The sequence below is a fragment of the Telopea speciosissima genome, chromosome 2, assembly GCF_018873765.1.
Source record: "Telopea speciosissima isolate NSW1024214 ecotype Mountain lineage chromosome 2, Tspe_v1, whole genome shotgun sequence".
NCBI classification, from domain to species: domain Eukaryota; kingdom Viridiplantae; phylum Streptophyta; class Magnoliopsida; order Proteales; family Proteaceae; genus Telopea; species Telopea speciosissima.
The window spans coordinates 983,831-1,002,507 of record NC_057917.1 but is presented as its reverse complement, the minus strand read 5'-3'; the positions used below and the strand labels follow the sequence as shown (position 1 = coordinate 1,002,507).

The 18,677-nt window shown below is 45.0% G+C and overlaps 1 protein-coding gene across 1 annotated transcript; it reads left to right on the top strand.

Moving 5' to 3' along the window:
• The first annotated feature begins 4,112 nt into the window (after positions 1-4,112).
• On the top strand, positions 4,113-18,669 carry LOC122653099 (tropinone reductase homolog At5g06060-like). The gene is made up of 7 exons (XM_043847027.1): positions 4,113-4,216; positions 4,475-4,560; positions 12,868-12,880; positions 14,833-14,941; positions 16,492-16,708; positions 16,816-16,922; positions 18,469-18,669. The coding sequence occupies exons 1-7, from the start codon at positions 4,113-4,115 to the stop codon at positions 18,637-18,639; spliced, it is 807 nt and encodes a 268-aa protein (XP_043702962.1). The 3' UTR covers positions 18,640-18,669.
• The last annotated feature ends 8 nt before the right edge of the window (positions 18,670-18,677 follow it).

The window sequence follows — 18,677 nt, the reverse complement described above, 5'->3', positions numbered from 1 at the left end:
ACCAAAACTGAATCGATTCGATTGGATATCGGTTTTTATTCAGTTTCATATTTGGTTTTAAGTGTTGTTTAAAATGTTTGGGTCAACTCTTTTACATCTTCACTATTAAAAACACTTTATTTGTTAGGATGATAGTCCATCAAATTTTTTCCAAACATTAAAATGGAAAAGAATTTATCATCCACATTTGATTAAAAAATGTAAAAATGAATATAATTTTGTAGGGTTCCTTATTTGGCTTCAAAATAAGTAATTCGGTTTGATTCAACAATTTCAAGCAACAAACCGAAACAGACCCAAACATAGAAAAGATTCCAATTTTGGAAACAAAATCGAACCTATTTATTTTGTTTCAATTTTAAATGACTGGTTTTAGTTTTGATTTTTGATTCTAAATTGACACCCTTAGGTAGAACTGATTAAAATCAAAATATTCCAATTTTGGAAAACAAAATCAAACTGATTTACTTTGGTTCAATTTTAAATAGTCGGTTTTAGTTTCGATTTTCAATTCTAAATTGACACCCTTAATTAGAACTGTTTCAGTTATAGATTTACTTCATACAAATTAATTTAATTTTTTATTTTCCACTGATGAATTGACTTCAGCGGAGGAAGAAGATGATGACCCAAATCGATTTTGAAACAGAAAATGAAACCTTAGGGTTTCGTTGACCCTTTTGGTTAGTTGGTTTCTTTAAGAAAACCAACTGTTTAATCTGGTTTGATCGGGTCCATATCCGGTCAAATATGGTCACTTACCCATCTAATGTAAGATTTGAATTTTACATCATCATTCTAAAATCCGATTCTTCTCTATTTCTCGCTACAGAATTGCATTCTAGACACAGAATCTACTCTGAGAATGCATATCAAATACAGCCATAGCCTCCCCCACCCCATCTTTATCTGGTGATCTGAAATACATGGATTAGAGAAATAATTGGTTTTAGCAGGGGAGAAAATGAAAGAGGTAAATGAATGCAATTAGGGTAAGAAATAACCATAGCAGGTATCGGAGCAGGTTTCTGTTTGGGATACTGGAGACTGAAATATAATCTAGTCGGTAGTTGACTTATGTACTTGATTACAACTTGGAAATACCATAAACATATAGTTAAGAAGAGAAAGAAGTAGGTGATGAGGCATAAAACACCCCACCAATCAGAGGCTGCCATGTGGCCGACCTGAGGTCAGTCCAAGAACCGAACTGAGCTTAGCAGGAAATCGGGCCGACCCGGTCTTCGATAGGTCACCTGACAGAGCCGAGCTCACGCAAGTTAGCCAGGGGCTGAGACCGAGCTCACACAAGTCAGCCGGGGCTAAGGCCGAGCTCTGAGCCGAGCCCGCACAAGTCAGCCATAAACTCCTGGTCGAGCTGACCACCGAGACCAACCTCTCGGGCCGACCTCCCAGGCCGAGGTGACTGCCAAGGCCGACCTACCAGGCCGCCCTCCTAAGCTGACCTCCGAGGCCGAGTCCTCCTCCATAGAAGCTGCCATAGCGCCCCATCGGGGATCGCGGGGCCACGTCAACGCATCCTGAGAATCACGGGATAAGGATCGATCCACGATCCCAGCGCAACACGAAATCACACTCTACATGGACTCTTACCTTAATAAGAGCCCGACCCCAAAAATAGCTCTCCACTCCGCTCTACGCTAGAGAGCCTTCCAAAAGAAGGACTCCTACCATACTAGGACTCTCCCAACCGCCTCATCTCATCCTCACTCTATAAATACCCAGGTATGGAGCACCATTCCTCATCTTGCTTTTTACTAGCTGTTACGCTGTTGCACTGGTGATCTAACTTGAGCATCGGAGAGTCCTAGGCCGGAGCCACACCGGCCCTCTAGTGCTCATCGTTTGGTCCTTGCAGGCTCATCCGTGGGCGAACCAAGTGTCGGAGATTTCCACACGCAACAGTAGGTTAAGGTCTACTCTTCTCAACTCAACTCAACTCTATAGGGGATCTGTCTAAATGGATCCTCTTTTGCCAATTAACTCTAATCGAAGTAGATCTAGTTGGTTATTAGATTACTTTAACAAGAAGATTGAGAAAAAATGAGTCTAAAATAAATGGATTGATGTTTAATAGGAAACTGTCTTAGAGGAAGAAACAATATCACGAAGATTGAAGATGTATCTGAACTGGAAATATTTGAATCGGCCAGAAATCGGCAAAACCAATCCACTTTATTAGATTAGATGAAGAATCGGCCAACTACAAATAGTAAAAAAAAATAAAACTGGTAAAAGAAAAAAGAAAGAAAAACCTCTCTTACTAGCCAATTTGGATCCTCTGCTGTCGGGCAGCCGTGCAGCCGACATGCGGACTCACATAGGTACGGGTGAAATGACCGCCCCCACCCGCTTCTCCAACACCTTGTTCAGGTGGGGTCCACGCCCTGCCTGTGTGAGGCCACACGCTGGCCACACAACTGCCTGGCAGTAGAGGATCGCGATCCCTTACAAGCAACCCCAACCCCCACCACCATCACAGCTGCCACCGCTGCTACTCTCCCCCTCCCCTCCTTTGGCCATGCTCTCCATGCACACACATCTGAGATCCTATACCCCTTTCTCGCCTAGAATATCAAGCCTCAAGCTCGAATGCGAAAAACCAAGCAATGTAAAAGCCAGACCTTCTTTGTCATCTCTGTAAACACCCTGGAGAACGAAGACTCTGACATCCCTTATATTCAAGTTTGTTGAGAAGTTGGGATCTATAGAGGTATAGTCCCACATCGGTTAACTAAAATCTTGAATGTTCTTCATTTACTATTGCACTATCTCTAGATCGGTTTTTATTTGGTCTACTATTTGTTTTAACCCAAATTGTTTTTGTTTGAACTCTATTTTAGGTGTTTAAGACAACTTTTAACATTTTTTACCAACAAAATAAGAAATCATTTATTTATTAGGGCCAAATACATCAAATTTTTTTCAAACATTGAAAAGGAATAGAATTTAATATCTACCTACATTGATTAAAATATTAAAAAATTATTGATTTATTCGATTACTTATTTGGTTCAAATATGGGTAATTCAGTTGGATTTAATGGTTTCAATCATGAAAACAAAATGAATATAAAATTAAGAAAAATTATAGATTTTTAAATCAAAACTGAACTGATTTGTTTTAATTCATTTCATTTTAAACTGCTTGTTTTTAGGTTGCGATTCTAAATTGACACCCTTTGGCCTTCGATTGTGCTACTAGCTTTCGGTTTTTTTGTAAAGTGATTAAAATGATACAAAAGAAAAGAGTCGTGGCAAACAACTATTAACTCGGTTGGTTGGTGGCATGCTAGTTGAGTAAATGGACCCCTAGAAGGTTAAGGGATTGACTGGCTCCCCTCTTGGTAGTTGTAGATCCCCCCTCCCCCCATGTTGAGGAGCAAAATTTCGGTTTAAATGGTTCAATTTGGTTTAGGGTGTAGTGGGTAGACACCAAAATCGATATCACAGAGTTTCAATCTAAGTTTTAAATGGTTTCGATTTTTCTAATTTCAACCATTTTCATGTCGGTGCGCACATGCAGTCTCTAGAGGCCCAGACAGCGTTCTCTCACCCTTTTTAAATTTATTTAGTTTTGCCAAATTTCTTGATTGAAGTACTGTGGGTCAGCCCAATATTCACATTCACACTTGACCCATTGTAAGAACATGTTTTTTTTTTTTTTCCTACCAAAAAAAAAAAACATGTTTTTTTAGGGAAAAAAAGGAGTGCTACCCGGTAGCATGATTCCTACGCCCAGACAGCGATCTCTTGGTTTCCTTTTTTGTTTTTTTGTTTGAAAATGACCTCTATCCCGGAAAAGTGATTCCTGCATAATGCCCCAGCCAATGAGAATGTGTATACAAGCATCATATCAAGAAGGGTGTACTAGCAAATGAAAGTCTGTATGTAGGCATCAGATCAAGAAGGGTGCAATGGTCATTTCAGAAGCCTCAGCCTCTGTGTCCCGGACAAAGAACATGTTTCTTTCTTTTTCATTTTTAGTGAAAGATATATAACTGTCGTGCGACTCGTGCCTGACGTAGCAAATCTTAAAATAACAAACATAATAGTGAGTGAGTAATAAAATAGAATAGTTGCAAAGTGAAAATGGCGGAAGAAGCGAGTACTGAAGGAGAGAAAATTTTCAATGTGGACGATTGGTGTTCATCAGTTGAGGATATGACTGCTACTGCTACTGAAGGTAGAAGAAGGTTTATGGACGATCGGTGGTCACTCAATGGAATGACTGCTCTTTTTACTGAAGGAACCGATAATAGGACCGGGTTCATATTCTTTCTCCTTTTTCAAATTTTTTTTTTCTCTTCTTTTACAGATAAAGAAAGAACCCAACCAAAAGAAAAAGAAAAAGAAAATTTCTACTGTTTTTGGGTTTTGAATGGAAAATGCCTGTGAGACTTAAAAATGTAACTAAGGGAAAATGTTTCATGATATCTGTCTGTGAGTCGTAGGTGTGCCATTATTGAGGAATTAGCTCAACTAGGGGCGGTCGTGCATACTTGTTCTCGAAACGAGGTTGAACTCAACAACTTCTTGCGTGTCTGGTGTTGCATCAAGAAATCGGTCAGTGGTCTTCGAGTGCCGTAACCTGCAAAAGACCCTAGGGTGATAAAGGAGAACCATTGTGGTTCCGGCCTAGGACTCTCCGATGCCTAAGTTAGATCTCTCTAAGCAAATAGATGAATAGTACTATTCCATATGAGTTAAGATGTCCCCCTTGATGGGGTTGTGTACCTTGCCTTTTATAGTAATGTATGGCGGTGTGGAGAGTCCCAGTTGATGTAGAGTATTTGCCATAGGTGATAGAGTCCCTGAGTAGCAAGGTTTATCCTTGATAGGTTGTCTTCCCGTGAGACGTGGTGTCACAGTAGACCTGGTAGTCGTCTTCCTGAGAGACGTGGTGTCCTTGATAGACTTGGTAGTTGTCTTCTTATAAGAAGTAGTGTCCTGATAGACTTGGTGTCCTTGGTGGATAGACCTCATCTAAGTGGTAGATGGGATTTCTGGTGCATGAGTCCGTTCAGACTACGTGACTCGATAGGCAGCGGCCTAGAGTCCTTGGTGATGCGATCTGTGCCTTGTTGATGGTGGTGGTGACTACCATGTTCGAGGGAGACTTGTCCGGGGATGACGTGTTCGGGGAAGCCGTGCCGGGGGATGACGTGTTCGGAGAAGGGATCCGCGCCAAAGGGAGTTGGCGCCCAGGTCCGCGCCCCAAGGGGGTTGGCGCCCAAGGGTGGCCGCTCCCATGGGTGTTGGTGGATGGTGCTTCACTGACTCTGTCTTGGCCCACTCTTCTGGGTCGTGCCACGTGGCGATCTCTTATTGGTTGGTGTGAATTTGGGTTCATCATTTGCCCCCCACTCTCTTGGAATGGAGTGCCCAAGAGAGTAGACTTCCGTTGCCTTGTATCAATCAGGGGGCTCTCTGTGAATAATTTTTTCTTTGAGGATGTGCTTGTGAATACCTTGGTGAGGGAGAGGTCATAGGTTCGAACCCCTCCTTCCCCTTCTTTTTGTCCCTTTCTTCTTTTTTCCTTTCTTTTGTAGATATATGTACTCTTGTCCTCTTTTTACTTTTCACTTTTTGCTTTTCACCTTCTCTCGCTCTTTCTAACTTTTTCTCCTTCTCCTTTGTACTTGAGTTTTGGATCTTGTGTCTCTTTTGTGTGCCCCCCATGTGTTTGATATTATGCCATCATAGGTTGCATTTGGCTTTGGATTGACTTCCTTTAGGCATCATCCTTGCCTATGGTGGCTTGCTTGAAGGGGTGCCCCTGGCCTTACTTGTGCTTTGCATTGATCTATTGCGCCCGAGTCATTCATGTGCCTAAAGGGTGAGCTTAGCTATTATTCTTAAGGCTATCCACACCCGTAGCGGCCCGCGCTTTTAGTTGATCGACGCCTTGCTTGATTTTGCGCCCCTCTCTTGGTCGACGTCCTTGGCTCCCGCCCCTTGGTCGACACCTGCAGTTCGCGCCCACTCTTGGTTGACTCCAGTGGTTCGTGCCCACTCTTGGTCGACGTCCGTGGTTCGCGCCCCTTGGTCGACGTCCGTGGTCCACGCCCCTTGGTCGACGTCTGTGATCCGCACCCCTTGGTTGACGTCCTTGGTCAGCATCCCTTGGTTGACATACTTGGTTCGTGCCCCTCTGTTAGTCAAGGTCCACGCTCGCTCTTGGTCGATGCCTGTGGTCCGCGCCCCTTGGTCAACGTCAGCGGTCCGTGCCCCTTGGTCAACGTCTGTGGTCCGCACCCCTTGGTCGATGTCTGTGGTCTGCACCCCTTGGTCGACGCTTGTGGTCTGCGCTCCTTGGTCGACGTCCGCAGTCCACACCCTTCTTTCCTTGCTCTTTACATATAGCATCTATATTTATCATTTCTTCCTTCCCTTTTTTTTTTTTTTTTTTTTTTTTTTTTTTTTATTGGCTTCGCATTGATGGTTGTAAGTTATATCCGTCTTCTTTCCTTGGTTGTTTGGCTTTGGAAGGTCTTCATTTTGAGTAAGTGGTCGGTTCACTTCCTTTTCCTTTCATGTCTTCGTCTGACGACTCTGATCCATCCTCCGTCGAGGTTGGATCTGTTGAGGAGTCTTTTGCAGGGTTGTCCTCCCCTGGTACTTCTTCTCCTCCACCTTCCCTTTCATGTTGTTGTTTCCTTCATACCTGGGTACTTATGGCCCCTTTTATGGATTGTAGGTCCAGCACCGTACTACTGAGGCGGTACTTCGATTGGAGAGCCATGCCCATCGTGACCATCAGATACGGCGTGCCTTACAAAACGTGGAGAAGGAGGTCTAGGGACTCAAGGCTGCCCGCGAGGATGCTGTGGCCCTTTGAGCGGAAGGCTTTGGAGGGGTTCGAGGCGGCCACTGCCGCTGCTGCTCAGAGCCCTTTTAGGGTTCTGGAGTTAGAGGAGGAGCTTTATATGTTGAGGGAGAGGCATGAGGGGGAGCTTCACATGTTGAGGGAGAGGCATGAGGCAGAGCTGTCTGCGGCCGAGGAGCGAGCCATATCGACCTATCAGCGTTCTCCGACGGTCATTGCGTACTTCCACCAGTTCAACCAGGAGATATACAAGGGTGGTATGAGGGACTTGGCGGTTCGCGTCTTAGAGAGGACCCCAGACTATGATTTCTTAGGGTTCCTCGAGGTCACCACTTTGCTATCAGAGACTACTGTCGTGGCTCGTGTCTCCCAGGAGGAGGATCCAGTGATGACAGAGGAGGGTGGCGTCGCCCCAGAGGAGAGGGTTGCTCCTTCTGTCGATGCTGATTTGATCTCTCCTTCGGGATCGGAGGCCGTTCCTCCCCTAGATGCTCCTTGATTTTGTGCTCTTGAACGATGGTGTCTTTTGTATGTACTTGACTTTTTCTTCTGGTGATGTTGATATGACATGCATTTAATCCCTGTTGCTTTGATGGTTCTTGTATCTGTGCCACCCCATATAGTTGGTGGTCCCTAGGGATGTCTTATCTTGGTGGTATATAGTCTCGGGTGTGGCATGGTGCCTTAGGCATGTGGCCTCGATGATGGCGGACTGCTTTAGGCGTAAAGCCTTGATGGTGGTGAACTGCCTTAGGCTTAGAGCCTCGATGATGGAGGACTGCCTTAGGCGTAAAGCCTCGATGGTGGTGTTCTGCCTTAGGCGTAAAGCCTCAATGGTGGCGAACTGCCTTAGGCTTAGAGCCTCAATGGTGGCGGACTGCCTTAGGCATAAAGCCTCGATGGTGGCATTCTGCCTTAGGCTTAAAGCCTCGATGGTGGCGGACTGCCTTAGGCTTAGAGCCTCAATGGTGGCGGACTGCCTTAGGCGTAAAGCCTCGATGGTGGCGAACTGCCTTAGGCTTAGAGCCTCAATAGTGGCGGACTGCCTTAGGCGTAAAGCCTCGATGGTGGTGAACTGTCTTAGGGTTAGAGCCTCAATGGTGGCGAACTGCCTTAGGCTTAGAGCCTCAATGGTGGCAGACTGCCTTAGGCGTAAAGCCTCGATGGTGGCGTTCTGCCTTAGGCGTAGAGCCTCGGTAGGTAGTGGCTCAATTGCGCTGTAGAGGAAGACAGGTATTCTTGAAGCAACTCTTTATTTTGAATGAAAATTTTCAAATTGTCTTTGAAACAATGCCAACTACTACTACTACTGCTACTTTACTGCTACTGTTGATGGTGTTGTTACTTCTGCTGCTATTGTTGCTTCTACTGGTAATACTTCTTCAAGTGCTCTGAGTTTCAATTACGGTCCACCTTCTTACCCCCTAGAGTTTTCAAGCGGTATGTCCCTGGACGTATCTGCTTGGAAACTATGTATGGTCCCTCCCAATTTACTGAGAGCTTTCCTTGGCTGGGATGCGCTTGCCCTTCGTAGGACTAAGTCTCCTTGATGGAATAGCCATTCGCGCACCTTAGCGTTATAGTATTTTGCTGTTTGTTGCTGGTAGGCCACATTCCTTAGGAGTGCCTTCTCACGTACCTCATCCAGGAAGTCTAGGTTTGCTCTGAGTCCATCTGTGTAGGTCCTTTCGTTAAATTGTAGCACCCTGTGTGACATGGCGAGGACTTCTACTGGTGCTAATGCTTTTGTACCATATGCCAAGCAGAATGGGCTTTCCCCTGTAGGTGTCCTGACTGTGGTGCGGTATGCCCACAGGACGCTTAGTAGTTCTTCAGCCCACTTCCCTTTGGCTCCTTCCAATCTTTTCTTTATTCTGTCTAGTAGGGTTCTGTTCGTCACCTCCACTTGTCCATTGGCCTGTGGGTATGCTACCGAAATAGGCCGGTAGTCAATGTTGTACCTCTGACAGAAGTCTCTGAACTTGGGGTTGTTGAATTGTTTGCCATTGTCTGAGACTATGACTTTTGGTACGCCGAACCTGTAGATAATATCATCGCGGATGAACTTCTCCATCTCGTTCTCTGTGATTTTGGCTAGTAGCTTGGCTTCCACCCACTTAGTGAAGTAGTCTATGGCGACCACCAAGTACTTGAGGTTGCCTGATGCCACCGTGAAGTCCCCTAAGATGTCCACCCTGCACATGGCAAAGGGAATGGGATTGAGTATTGACGTCAGCTTGGTGGCAGGTAGATGGGGTACTGGGGTGAACAATTGGCATTGCTCACATGCCTTGACATGGATGGCCTCCTCTTGTATTCTTGGCCAGTACATTTCCTAACGAAGGATTTTATAGGCTAGGGCCCTTCCTCCCATATGGCTTCCACAGATCCCTTCGTGTACCTCTGCCCGGGCATATTGGGCTCCTGTAGGTCCTAGGCACCGAAGTAGTGGTGTTGTGGCTCCCCTCTTGTACAATACTCTGTCTAGGACAGTGTACTTTGCTGCTCTCATCCTTATCTTTCTTGCTTCGACCTTGTGTTCCGGTAAGGCATCATTTTGTAGGTAATGGAGTATGGGATCCATCCAGCTAGGCCCTTCCTCAATTTCATTAATTTGCTTCCCTTGGTATGCTGGTTCATGTAAGATCTCTACGTATACTGCACCGGCCAGGTTTTTGAGTTCATCATTGGCTAGCCTAGATAGTGCATCAGCAGTCGCGTTCTCGATCCTTGGAACCTGGACCATCTCGAACTTCATGAACACCCCGATCAATTATCGAGCGCGCACTAGGTATGATGCCATGCGCTCATCCTTCACCTCAAACTCTCTGTTCACCTGGTTCACTACCAGCTGTGAGTCACCCCGGATGGAGAGGTGTGTGACTTGAATGGCTTTGGCCACCCGGAGTCCGGCTAGTAGTGCTTCGTACTCTGCTTCTTTGTTAGATGCTGGGAAGGTGAACCAAAGAGCATATTGTACTCAAAATCCTTCAGGGCTGGTAAGTATGAAACCAGCTCTACTTTCTGTGGCGTTGCTCGAACCATCCACGAACATCTCCCACTATCCCCGATCCTGTTCCTCTTGTTCCTGTGCTTCTGTCTTTGGTAGGGTGCACTCAGTAACAAAGTCCGCCAGAGCTTGGCCTTTGATGGCTGTCCTGGGTTGGAATCTGAAGTCATGCTCACTCAACTCAACTTCCCAGGCGATCAATCGTTCGGAGATGCCCAGCTTGTGGTGCACCTTCTTTAGTGGTAGGTCGATGAGGACCGTGATGGTATGGGCCTATAAATATGGCCCGAGCTTCCTTGCCGCAATTACCAGTGCGTATGCGACCTTCTCTATTCTAGTGTACCTGGTCTCTGCATCAATCAAGACATGGCTCACATAGTAGATGGGTCTCTGTACTTTACCCTCTTCCTTTAGTAGTACTGTGCTTACTATGACGGAGGTTGCTGCTAGGTAGACCTGTAATTCTTCATTGGGCTCTGGGCGCCCGAGCAATGGCGGGTTCTCCAGGTATAACTTCAACTCTTCAAACGCCTTCTGGCACTCCTCTGTCCAGGCAAAGTCTTTTGGACTTCGAAGGTTCTTCAGCGTCTTGAAGAATGGTAAACACTTGTCTCCGGATCGTGACATAAACCTTGATAGAGCGGCGATCCTTCCGTTCAACCTCTGTACTTCTCTGACTATCCTTGGGGGTGCCATCTCTTGGATGGCTTTGATCTTTGATGGGTTGGCTTCTATTCCCCGTACTGAGACCATGAACCCTAGGAATTTTTCGGACGTCACGCCGAAAGCACACTTTGCAGGGTTAAGTTTCATCTGGTTTCTTCTCAGTACGGTGAATGCCTCTTCTAGGTCAGCCAGGTGCTGATGGGCTTGGACCCTTTTCACAAGCATGTCATCCACGTACACCTCCATGTTGCGCCCAATCTGTTCCTCAAACATCCTGTTGACCATTCTCTAGTAGGTGGCCCCAACATTCTTTAGTCCGAATGGCATGACACGGTAGCAGTAATTCTCCTTGTCTGTTCAGAAGGCGGTGTAGGATTCTTCCTCTTCATGCATGAGGATCTGGTTATACCCAGAGTAGGCATCCATGAAACTTAGCATTTCATGTCTGGCTGTGGTGTCGATCAATAGATCAATCCTGGGGAGTGGGTACTCATCTTTTGGGCATGCCATATTCAAGTCAGTGTAGTCGACGCACATCCTCTACTTCCCATTGGGCTTGGGCACCATGACCACGTTTGCGAGCCAGGTAGGGAACTTTTCCTCTTTGATGAATCCTGCTCGGTTCAACTTCTCGACCTCCTCTTTGATGGCTGCCTGTCGATCGAGGGCAAAATTCCTTCTCTTCTACTGGACGGGCTTCCTGGTCGGGTTTAGATGTAGCCTATGCTCTGCTATAGATCTGGATATGCCTGGCACATCTGTAGTCGACCATGCGAAGACATCCATGTTTGCCTGCAGGAGGTGTCCCAATTCTTCTTTCTGCTTGTTGCTCAACAGTGAGCTAACCTGTATGACCTTGGAAGGGTCATCCTTGCTGAGTGGCCATGGAACTAGGTCCTCGACCGATCTTACGCTCTTCTCTGTCAATTCATCTCTCTGGTCACTGACCAGATTCTCTATGCATAGTGCCATCCCTCGTGTGTTGCCATTATTCTTCTTCACGAAGGTGGCATAGCATTCTCTGGCTTTCTTCTGATCACCTCGTACTTCACCCACACCATTGTCAGTGGGGAACTTCATTTTTAGGTGGATTGGAGATACGATGCCTTTGAGGGCCGTCAGAGATGGTTGCCCTAGGAGGCCATTGAATGACACCACGGACCTAACGACCATGAAGTTTACCATGATGGTCACCTGTCGAGGGTGTTCTCCGAAGGTGACGGGTAGCTCTATAGTACCTCTGATGGAGGCGGTGGTGCCCAAAAATCCATGGAGGTAAGTGGGATCTGGTTTGAGTTGATCGTCTCCAAATCCAAATTGGCGGTAGGCTTCTAATGAGAGTACGTCCACGGACGCCCCTGTGTCAATCAACACCCTATGCACTGGTCGATTGGCTATCTCCACCTGTACTACCAGGGCGTCCTCATGCAAAAAGTTTACGCCTTCCAAGTCTGCATCCGAGAAGGAGATCACCGTCTCGATCTTTGCTATTTTGCTTGGCTTCTCCGTTACTCCCACGAACCTAGCGTGGGCTTTGGATTTTCTGGTTGAATCTTACCCCGGTCCTCCAAGTATGGTGAGGATAGGGGCTCCCTTGGTGCCACTTGGCTCTGCTGCATCTCTTCTCTCGTCAGCGCGGTCTCTTTCTCTATCTTGGTCCGCTCTCCTTTCTTCCCTCCTTGGTTCTCTTTCTCGGTCAAGCCCTCGATCTCCTTGGCCCGAATGGCCATCACGTCTCCCCTTCACGTATTTGTTCAGGCTCCCTGCTCTTACGAGATTTTCTATCTCTCTCTTTAGTTGATAGCATTCCTCTGTGTCATACCCATTATCCTTGTGGAAGAGGCAGTACTTATCAGGATTGCGCTTCTCAGGTCCTGCCAACATAGGTCGTGGCCATTTGATTAGGTCACGATCTTGGATCTCCATAAGGATCTGTGACCTGGTGGTGTTGAGGGGTGTGAACTCTGGGCCGCTTGCCCTCTCACTTCTCTCTTATCGACGATCACTTCTTCCAAATGGTCGATCGCCTTTCTCCTGTGGACGCTCAGTCCTCAACCTTTTATTATCTTTATGGTCATCTGGTGCTGACCTCTTGTTGTCTTGGGCCTTGCCTTCAATTGCCTTCTTCCATGCTTGCACTATCTCGGCCATGTTGGCGAACTCATTACATCGCTCTAGGAGCTCTTTCATTGTCTTGGTCTCATGACGTGCCAAGTCCTTAATTAGTTCCATGTCTCTGATGCCCCCTGCTAGGGCTACATGCTGGGTTTGGTCATCCAAGTCTCTGACTTCCAAGGATTCCTTAGTGAACCTGCTAATATACTCTTTGAGGGACTCCCCAGGGTTTTGGATCACGTTCAGTAGGTTGACTGTGGTCTTCTTCTGTTTGACGCTGCTTTGGAAGTGGGTCACAAACTGTTCGCATAGCTCTGCAAACGATCCAATCGACTGTGGTCGTAGTCGGGAGAACCATGAAGTTGCTGCACCCTTGAGAGATGCAGGGAATGCTCGACAGGATACCACGTCCAATCCATCATATAGAGTCATCATGCCATTAAAGTAGTTGATATGGTCATTAGGGTTGGTGGTTCCACTATAGAGTTCGAAGGTGGGTAACCTAAACCTAGATGGCAGTGCGGCGGTCATGATCTCTTCTGAGAAGGGGTGTTGTCCAGGTACCGAATGTGTCTCTCCCTTGGTCTGCTTCTTCAACCCTTCCAATTTCTCATCCAGCTCGTGGAGTCTCTGGTCTAGCTCTTCATCTCGCGTTTCCAGCCTGGTGGGTTGTTCATCCCGACCCCGTTCGTGCCTTCTCCTGGAAGTCCCTTCCCGTCTCGACTGTTGGTGAGATGGGAAGGAATCATGCCGTGATGAATCTTATCGTGAAGGCGAGGGACTCTCTTCACGGTAAGTCCGGCTTCGTCCTGGTGCATGTCTTCCTTCTAGTTGACCATCAAACACCGACCTCCTAATGGACCCTTCAGGGTTAGGTACCACGGATCGGTGTGATGGTATTCTCCCCCGGTCCGACCATGCTGGGAGGTCTGCTATTCTCCTTAGATGTTGGGAGAGTTCTCCCTGTTGCCTAGTGTGCCTCTCCGACCTGTCACCCCTGGGAGGTGATCTCCTGGGGCTTTGCTCTCGTCTGCGACGGTGGGTCACCGCCTTCTGCCTGAGGTAATCGGGGAAGAGTCATTGGTCATCGAGGATCTGACACTGTAGATCATTAACCTGACCCACAGTGGCCGGTGCATTGGGATCAAGTACTGGCTCCGCGCCTTCAGCGACTGCTTCGGGGTTGAGGTTGGCTGCCTCAACCTATTGGTTCTCTAGGATCTCCTCCTCATGAGAGACATGGTCATTGACCCTGTGACGTGAACTCTCTGGAGGAGGTGACCTATTCCCCTCCCTCGAGGCATTGTTGGTGGAGGGAGCGGTCTTCCTGCGTGCCATGATTGATCAGTGATGGAAACAAGCTAGTAAAAGTAATGGCTAGCGTCGTTCCCACAAACGGCGCCAATCTGTTGAGTCAAGAAATTGCTCAGCGGTCCTTCGAGCGCCGTAACCTGCAAAAGACCCTGGGATGACAAAGGAGAATCGATATGGTTCCGGCCTAGGACTCTTCAATGCCTAAGTTAGATCTCTCTGAGCAAACAGATAAATAGTAGTATTCAATATGAGTTAAGATGTCCCCCTTGATGGGGTTGTGTACCTTACCTTTTATAGTAGTGTATGGCGGTGTGGAGAGTCCCAGTTGATGTAGAGTGTTTGCCGTAGGTGATAGAGTCCATGAGTAGCAGGGCTTATCCTTGATAGGTTGTCTTCCCGTGAGACGTGGTGTCACGGTAGACCTGGTAGTCGTCTTCCTGAGAGACATGGTGTCCTTGATAGACTTGGTAGTTGTCTTCTTGTAAGAAGTAGTGTCCTGATAGACTTGGTGTCCTTGGTGGATAGACCTCATCTACGTGGTAGATGGGATTTCTGGTGCATGAGTCCGTTCAGACTACGTGACTCGATAGGCGGCTGCCTAGAGGCCTTGGTGATGCGATCTGTGCCTTGTTGATGGTGGTGGTGACTGCCGTGTTCGAGGGAGACTTGTCCGGGGATGACGTGTTGGGGGAAGCCGTGCCCGGGGATGACGCGTTCGGAGAAGGGATCCGCGCCCAAGGGGGTTGGCGCCCAGGTCCACGCCCATGGGTGTTGGTGGATGGTGCTTCACTGACTCTGTCTTGGCCCACTCTTCTGAGTATTGCCACGTGGCAATCTCTGATTGGTTGGTGTGAATTTGGGTTCATCATCTGGGAAAGAAAGGGTTTCCATGTTACTAGGTCGGTTTTCGATACTTCGCCTCGTCCTCAACGAGAGAAACTCATGAAGATTGTCTCCTCTGTTTTCAATGGCAAGCTCAATATCCTTGTAAGTTTTGTTTTTCTCTCCGTTTTCTTTCTTCTTTGGGTACTTCGGGCCTTCAATTGGAAAGAGATTGTCCGCATAAAGCACTTGTCAATGCTTATAGCCTTATACGTTGAGAAATATTCTCTCCAATTGCCCTGTTTTTGGATTTCTACATAGACTTGATTCAAATTATTTGACTAATTTTTAAGTAGATTTTTTCTTTTTGGATTTTGGGGTGGGGGGATGTTGGTCAGTGTTGATTGATGTTCTCCGCAATAGGCAAATAATTTCATCTTTAAGTTTTCAAGATTTTAGGGTTGGTCCATGTTGGTTGATGTTCTCCGCTATAAGCAAATAATTGTATCTTTAAGTTTTCAAGATTTTAGTGTTGGTCAGTGTTGGTTGATATTCTCCGTGGTAAGCAAATAATTCTATCTTTAGGTTTTCAAGATTTTAACCAGTATGTGTTTAATACTGTCTAAATGATCTCAACTCAACTCAAACCCAACTAAGTCTTACACAAGTGTTACATACAGTGATGATATGATTTTGTTTCATTCTTAAAGAAAGAACAATCTACTTTGTGACCTATGGTTCTTGTGGTGAAGGCTTTTTTTACCATGTGACAGTATTTAATAAACACACACAGCCTGCCTTTTTGTAGATATCGGATACTTGTTAAACATGATCCATGACTTCGATGATGTTTGTTCAAGCATGGTGATGTTTTTGTCTTTCCTTCCTTTTCACTTTTGAATAAGTTAAAGAATTTTATTACAATTGAGATAGCCCAACCAAAAAGTGTGAATGTAACAAAAAATGATGCAAAGTCCCAGAAAACTTTATGAAAAGGAACCATGCACCTGAAAAACCAGCTTGTGAGTTGACAATAGAGGTCTATCACATATTGAAACGACCAGCTGAAAGGTCTCATATGTTCCAGAAGAAAGAGTTTATTTTCACATCAGTCCTATAGACTGGTTTGGATAATTATGTGGCACCCTCCGCTCACTTCATATTGAGCTACCATGAGGGCATAATGTTCCCTAACTTCTTATGCATCACCAAGTTAATCTCAAAACTTTATGAAACCTGCCAGCTTCAGCCACTTGGGGAAATAAAGTAGCTATTTATTTGTTTTGTTATTTCTTAAGACTGCTGCCTAGTACCGAATGAATACTCACAAGTGATCATCTAAGAACCAAAGGGATGATTCTTATTAAAGGTTTTTAACCATATTCTTAAATCCTAATGTTTAAAAATTGGCCTGGAGACTGAACCATCTTGATCTAATGGTTAGTGATTCAACAGTCCAACTGACCAGACCAGACAGCCTGGACTATTTATGGTAGCTTGTGTTCTATTTGTCCGGAAGTTCTGTTATAGTTTTGGGGTAAGGTTTATATTTTTTATGAGACTCAAATTTCAGTTTCTGTCAAGTAGCATGTTTTCACATTTTTATTTTGAAGGACCATTGATCTGGTTTACTATTCAAATCATTGGAACTCTCTCTCTCTAGCCTCTTTCTTTTGATGAATAAAGGTACCAATGCTTTTTTATCTTCTCTCTAGATAATCAATTCTGGTATAAGTATAGCAAAGCCAACCATCGACTACACTGCGGAAGAATATTCAGCCCTGATGGCTTCCAACTTTGATTATGCTTTCCATCTATGCCAACTTGCACATCCTCTTTTGAAATCATCAGGAGTGGGAAGCATTGTATTCATCTCCTCCGTTTCTGGTGTCGTGGCAGTTGGTATTGGAAATTTTTATGCAGTAAACATGGGTAATACACCTAAACCAATGCTATCTATTATCATCTATGAGAAATTTGACAGTTGAAAAATTTGTAGCGTTTGATTTGAGTGAGATGATCTATTTATTTTTTTTCAGGAGCAATTCATCAACTTACGAAGAACTTGGCCTGTGAATGGCCAAAAGACAATATTAGGAGCAACTCTGTTGCACCTGGGCATATCAATCTATCACTTCCGGATCATGTAAACTATTCTCATCCTGCTAATGTGCAATTTTTATCTTATGATGTTTGAGACCTTAGTGTTAAAACTGGACCGGTGGTCAAACTAGAGCCATATCGTATCAAATTCTTATCGTTGAAAACCGAAATCAAACCAGTTTATTTTCATGAACCATCCGTTTCTCTGAGAACCGCCCATTTCAGTTCGATAGTTTCCATAGTTCAAAAATGAACAGTGAATTACCTAACTGAAGAATTGAACCTGCAACCTACTCTATGATAAGTGAACACATAACCATTGCACCACAGAAAATTCTATTGCTTAATTCGTTTCCTTTTTTCTTGGTTCCTTTCTGTATTTTCCTCTTTTGTTCTCCTCAAAATTATGTTTTTGCGACGCACATGTGACGTCCATCCCATGTCCAAAAGTGTCTGCCACATGCTGTTTGATGTATATGCAAACTACAGAGAACTCAAAATTGTTCGTCTTGTTATGATGATATGGTTTGGTCAATCTCTTGGGCTTTTGGTCTTCGATTTGGAAATCAATTGTGGGCAACAGGAGAGATATCTAAAGTTCTGGCCTAATGTCCAATTATATATTTCAACATACAGTAGAGAAATAAATAATCTTTTCCAACTGTGGAAATATGAACTGGAGGAGATGATGCAAATTGTTAGATAGTGGGGGATCCTATTCTTGTACTCCAGTAGAATTTTATTTCATGGTACCGCTTATATGTATGAAAACAATCAACCATTTGAAACTTTTTTTGCCTCAACTTTCCCCCCCCCCCCCCCTTTTTTTGATTTGGGAGGGGGGGGTTGTGGTATGGAAAACCAGGGTGGAGGGTAGGATGAAAAGGAAAGTAAAACATAAATAAAATAAATAAGAAAAAAAGCCACTTCCTCTGCCCTAAAGGACAAGACCATCACCAATCTGTATTAAAGATCAACTAGAAATCTCGTATGCAGAAATTTAAGAGCTATTAGAATTGGAACCCAATGTAAAATTTTTTGCCCCATCAGTTTTTTCTTATCCAACCATATTCTTTGCAATCTTATTCCTCCTGAAATAATGGCTTCTATTTTATATTTTTACTTTTGTCATGTTCTTAATGAATGTAATCTGTAGCAAGTAGCAACTACAACTATAAATAGGATGACTTTTAACAATCCCAGTCTTTCTTTGTTGATCAACCACAATTCGATCACATGTATTGGCCAATCCAAAATGGTTATGATAATCCTCATTCCTTCAAATTCAACCAGTATCGCTTGGATTCGACCAAGTTGGCATATAGGAAATCAGTCAAATCAGATCATCCTTGAGGCGAGGTTTAAATACTGCTTGTGATCCTTCAAAATTAATGGCTGTAGTTATGAAGTTTCTTGGTTTTAAGGTCACCAAGTAAATGTACTGAGGACACCATGAACTTGGTCATTTGGCCAACTTATTGAATTCTCTGATCTGTGCTCTTTGCTTTAGTATTTTTTGCTTTTGTGCATTTGTAACCATGGGTAACTTGTTCTTAATGATGTTTTTCATTTTGCATATTTTCTTGTAGTTGGTCAACAAAGAGTTTTTTGAATGGCTAGTCTCTCGAACTCCTCTTCGGCGCCCTGGAGAGCCAAATGAGGTATCCTCCCTAGTGGCATTCCTTTGCCTACCTGCTGCCTCATACATCACTGGCCAGGTTATCTCTGTTGATGGTGGAATGACGGTTAATGGCCTCTAGCCAACTTGTGATTAGAGACTCCAATCAGCAATTTCCCT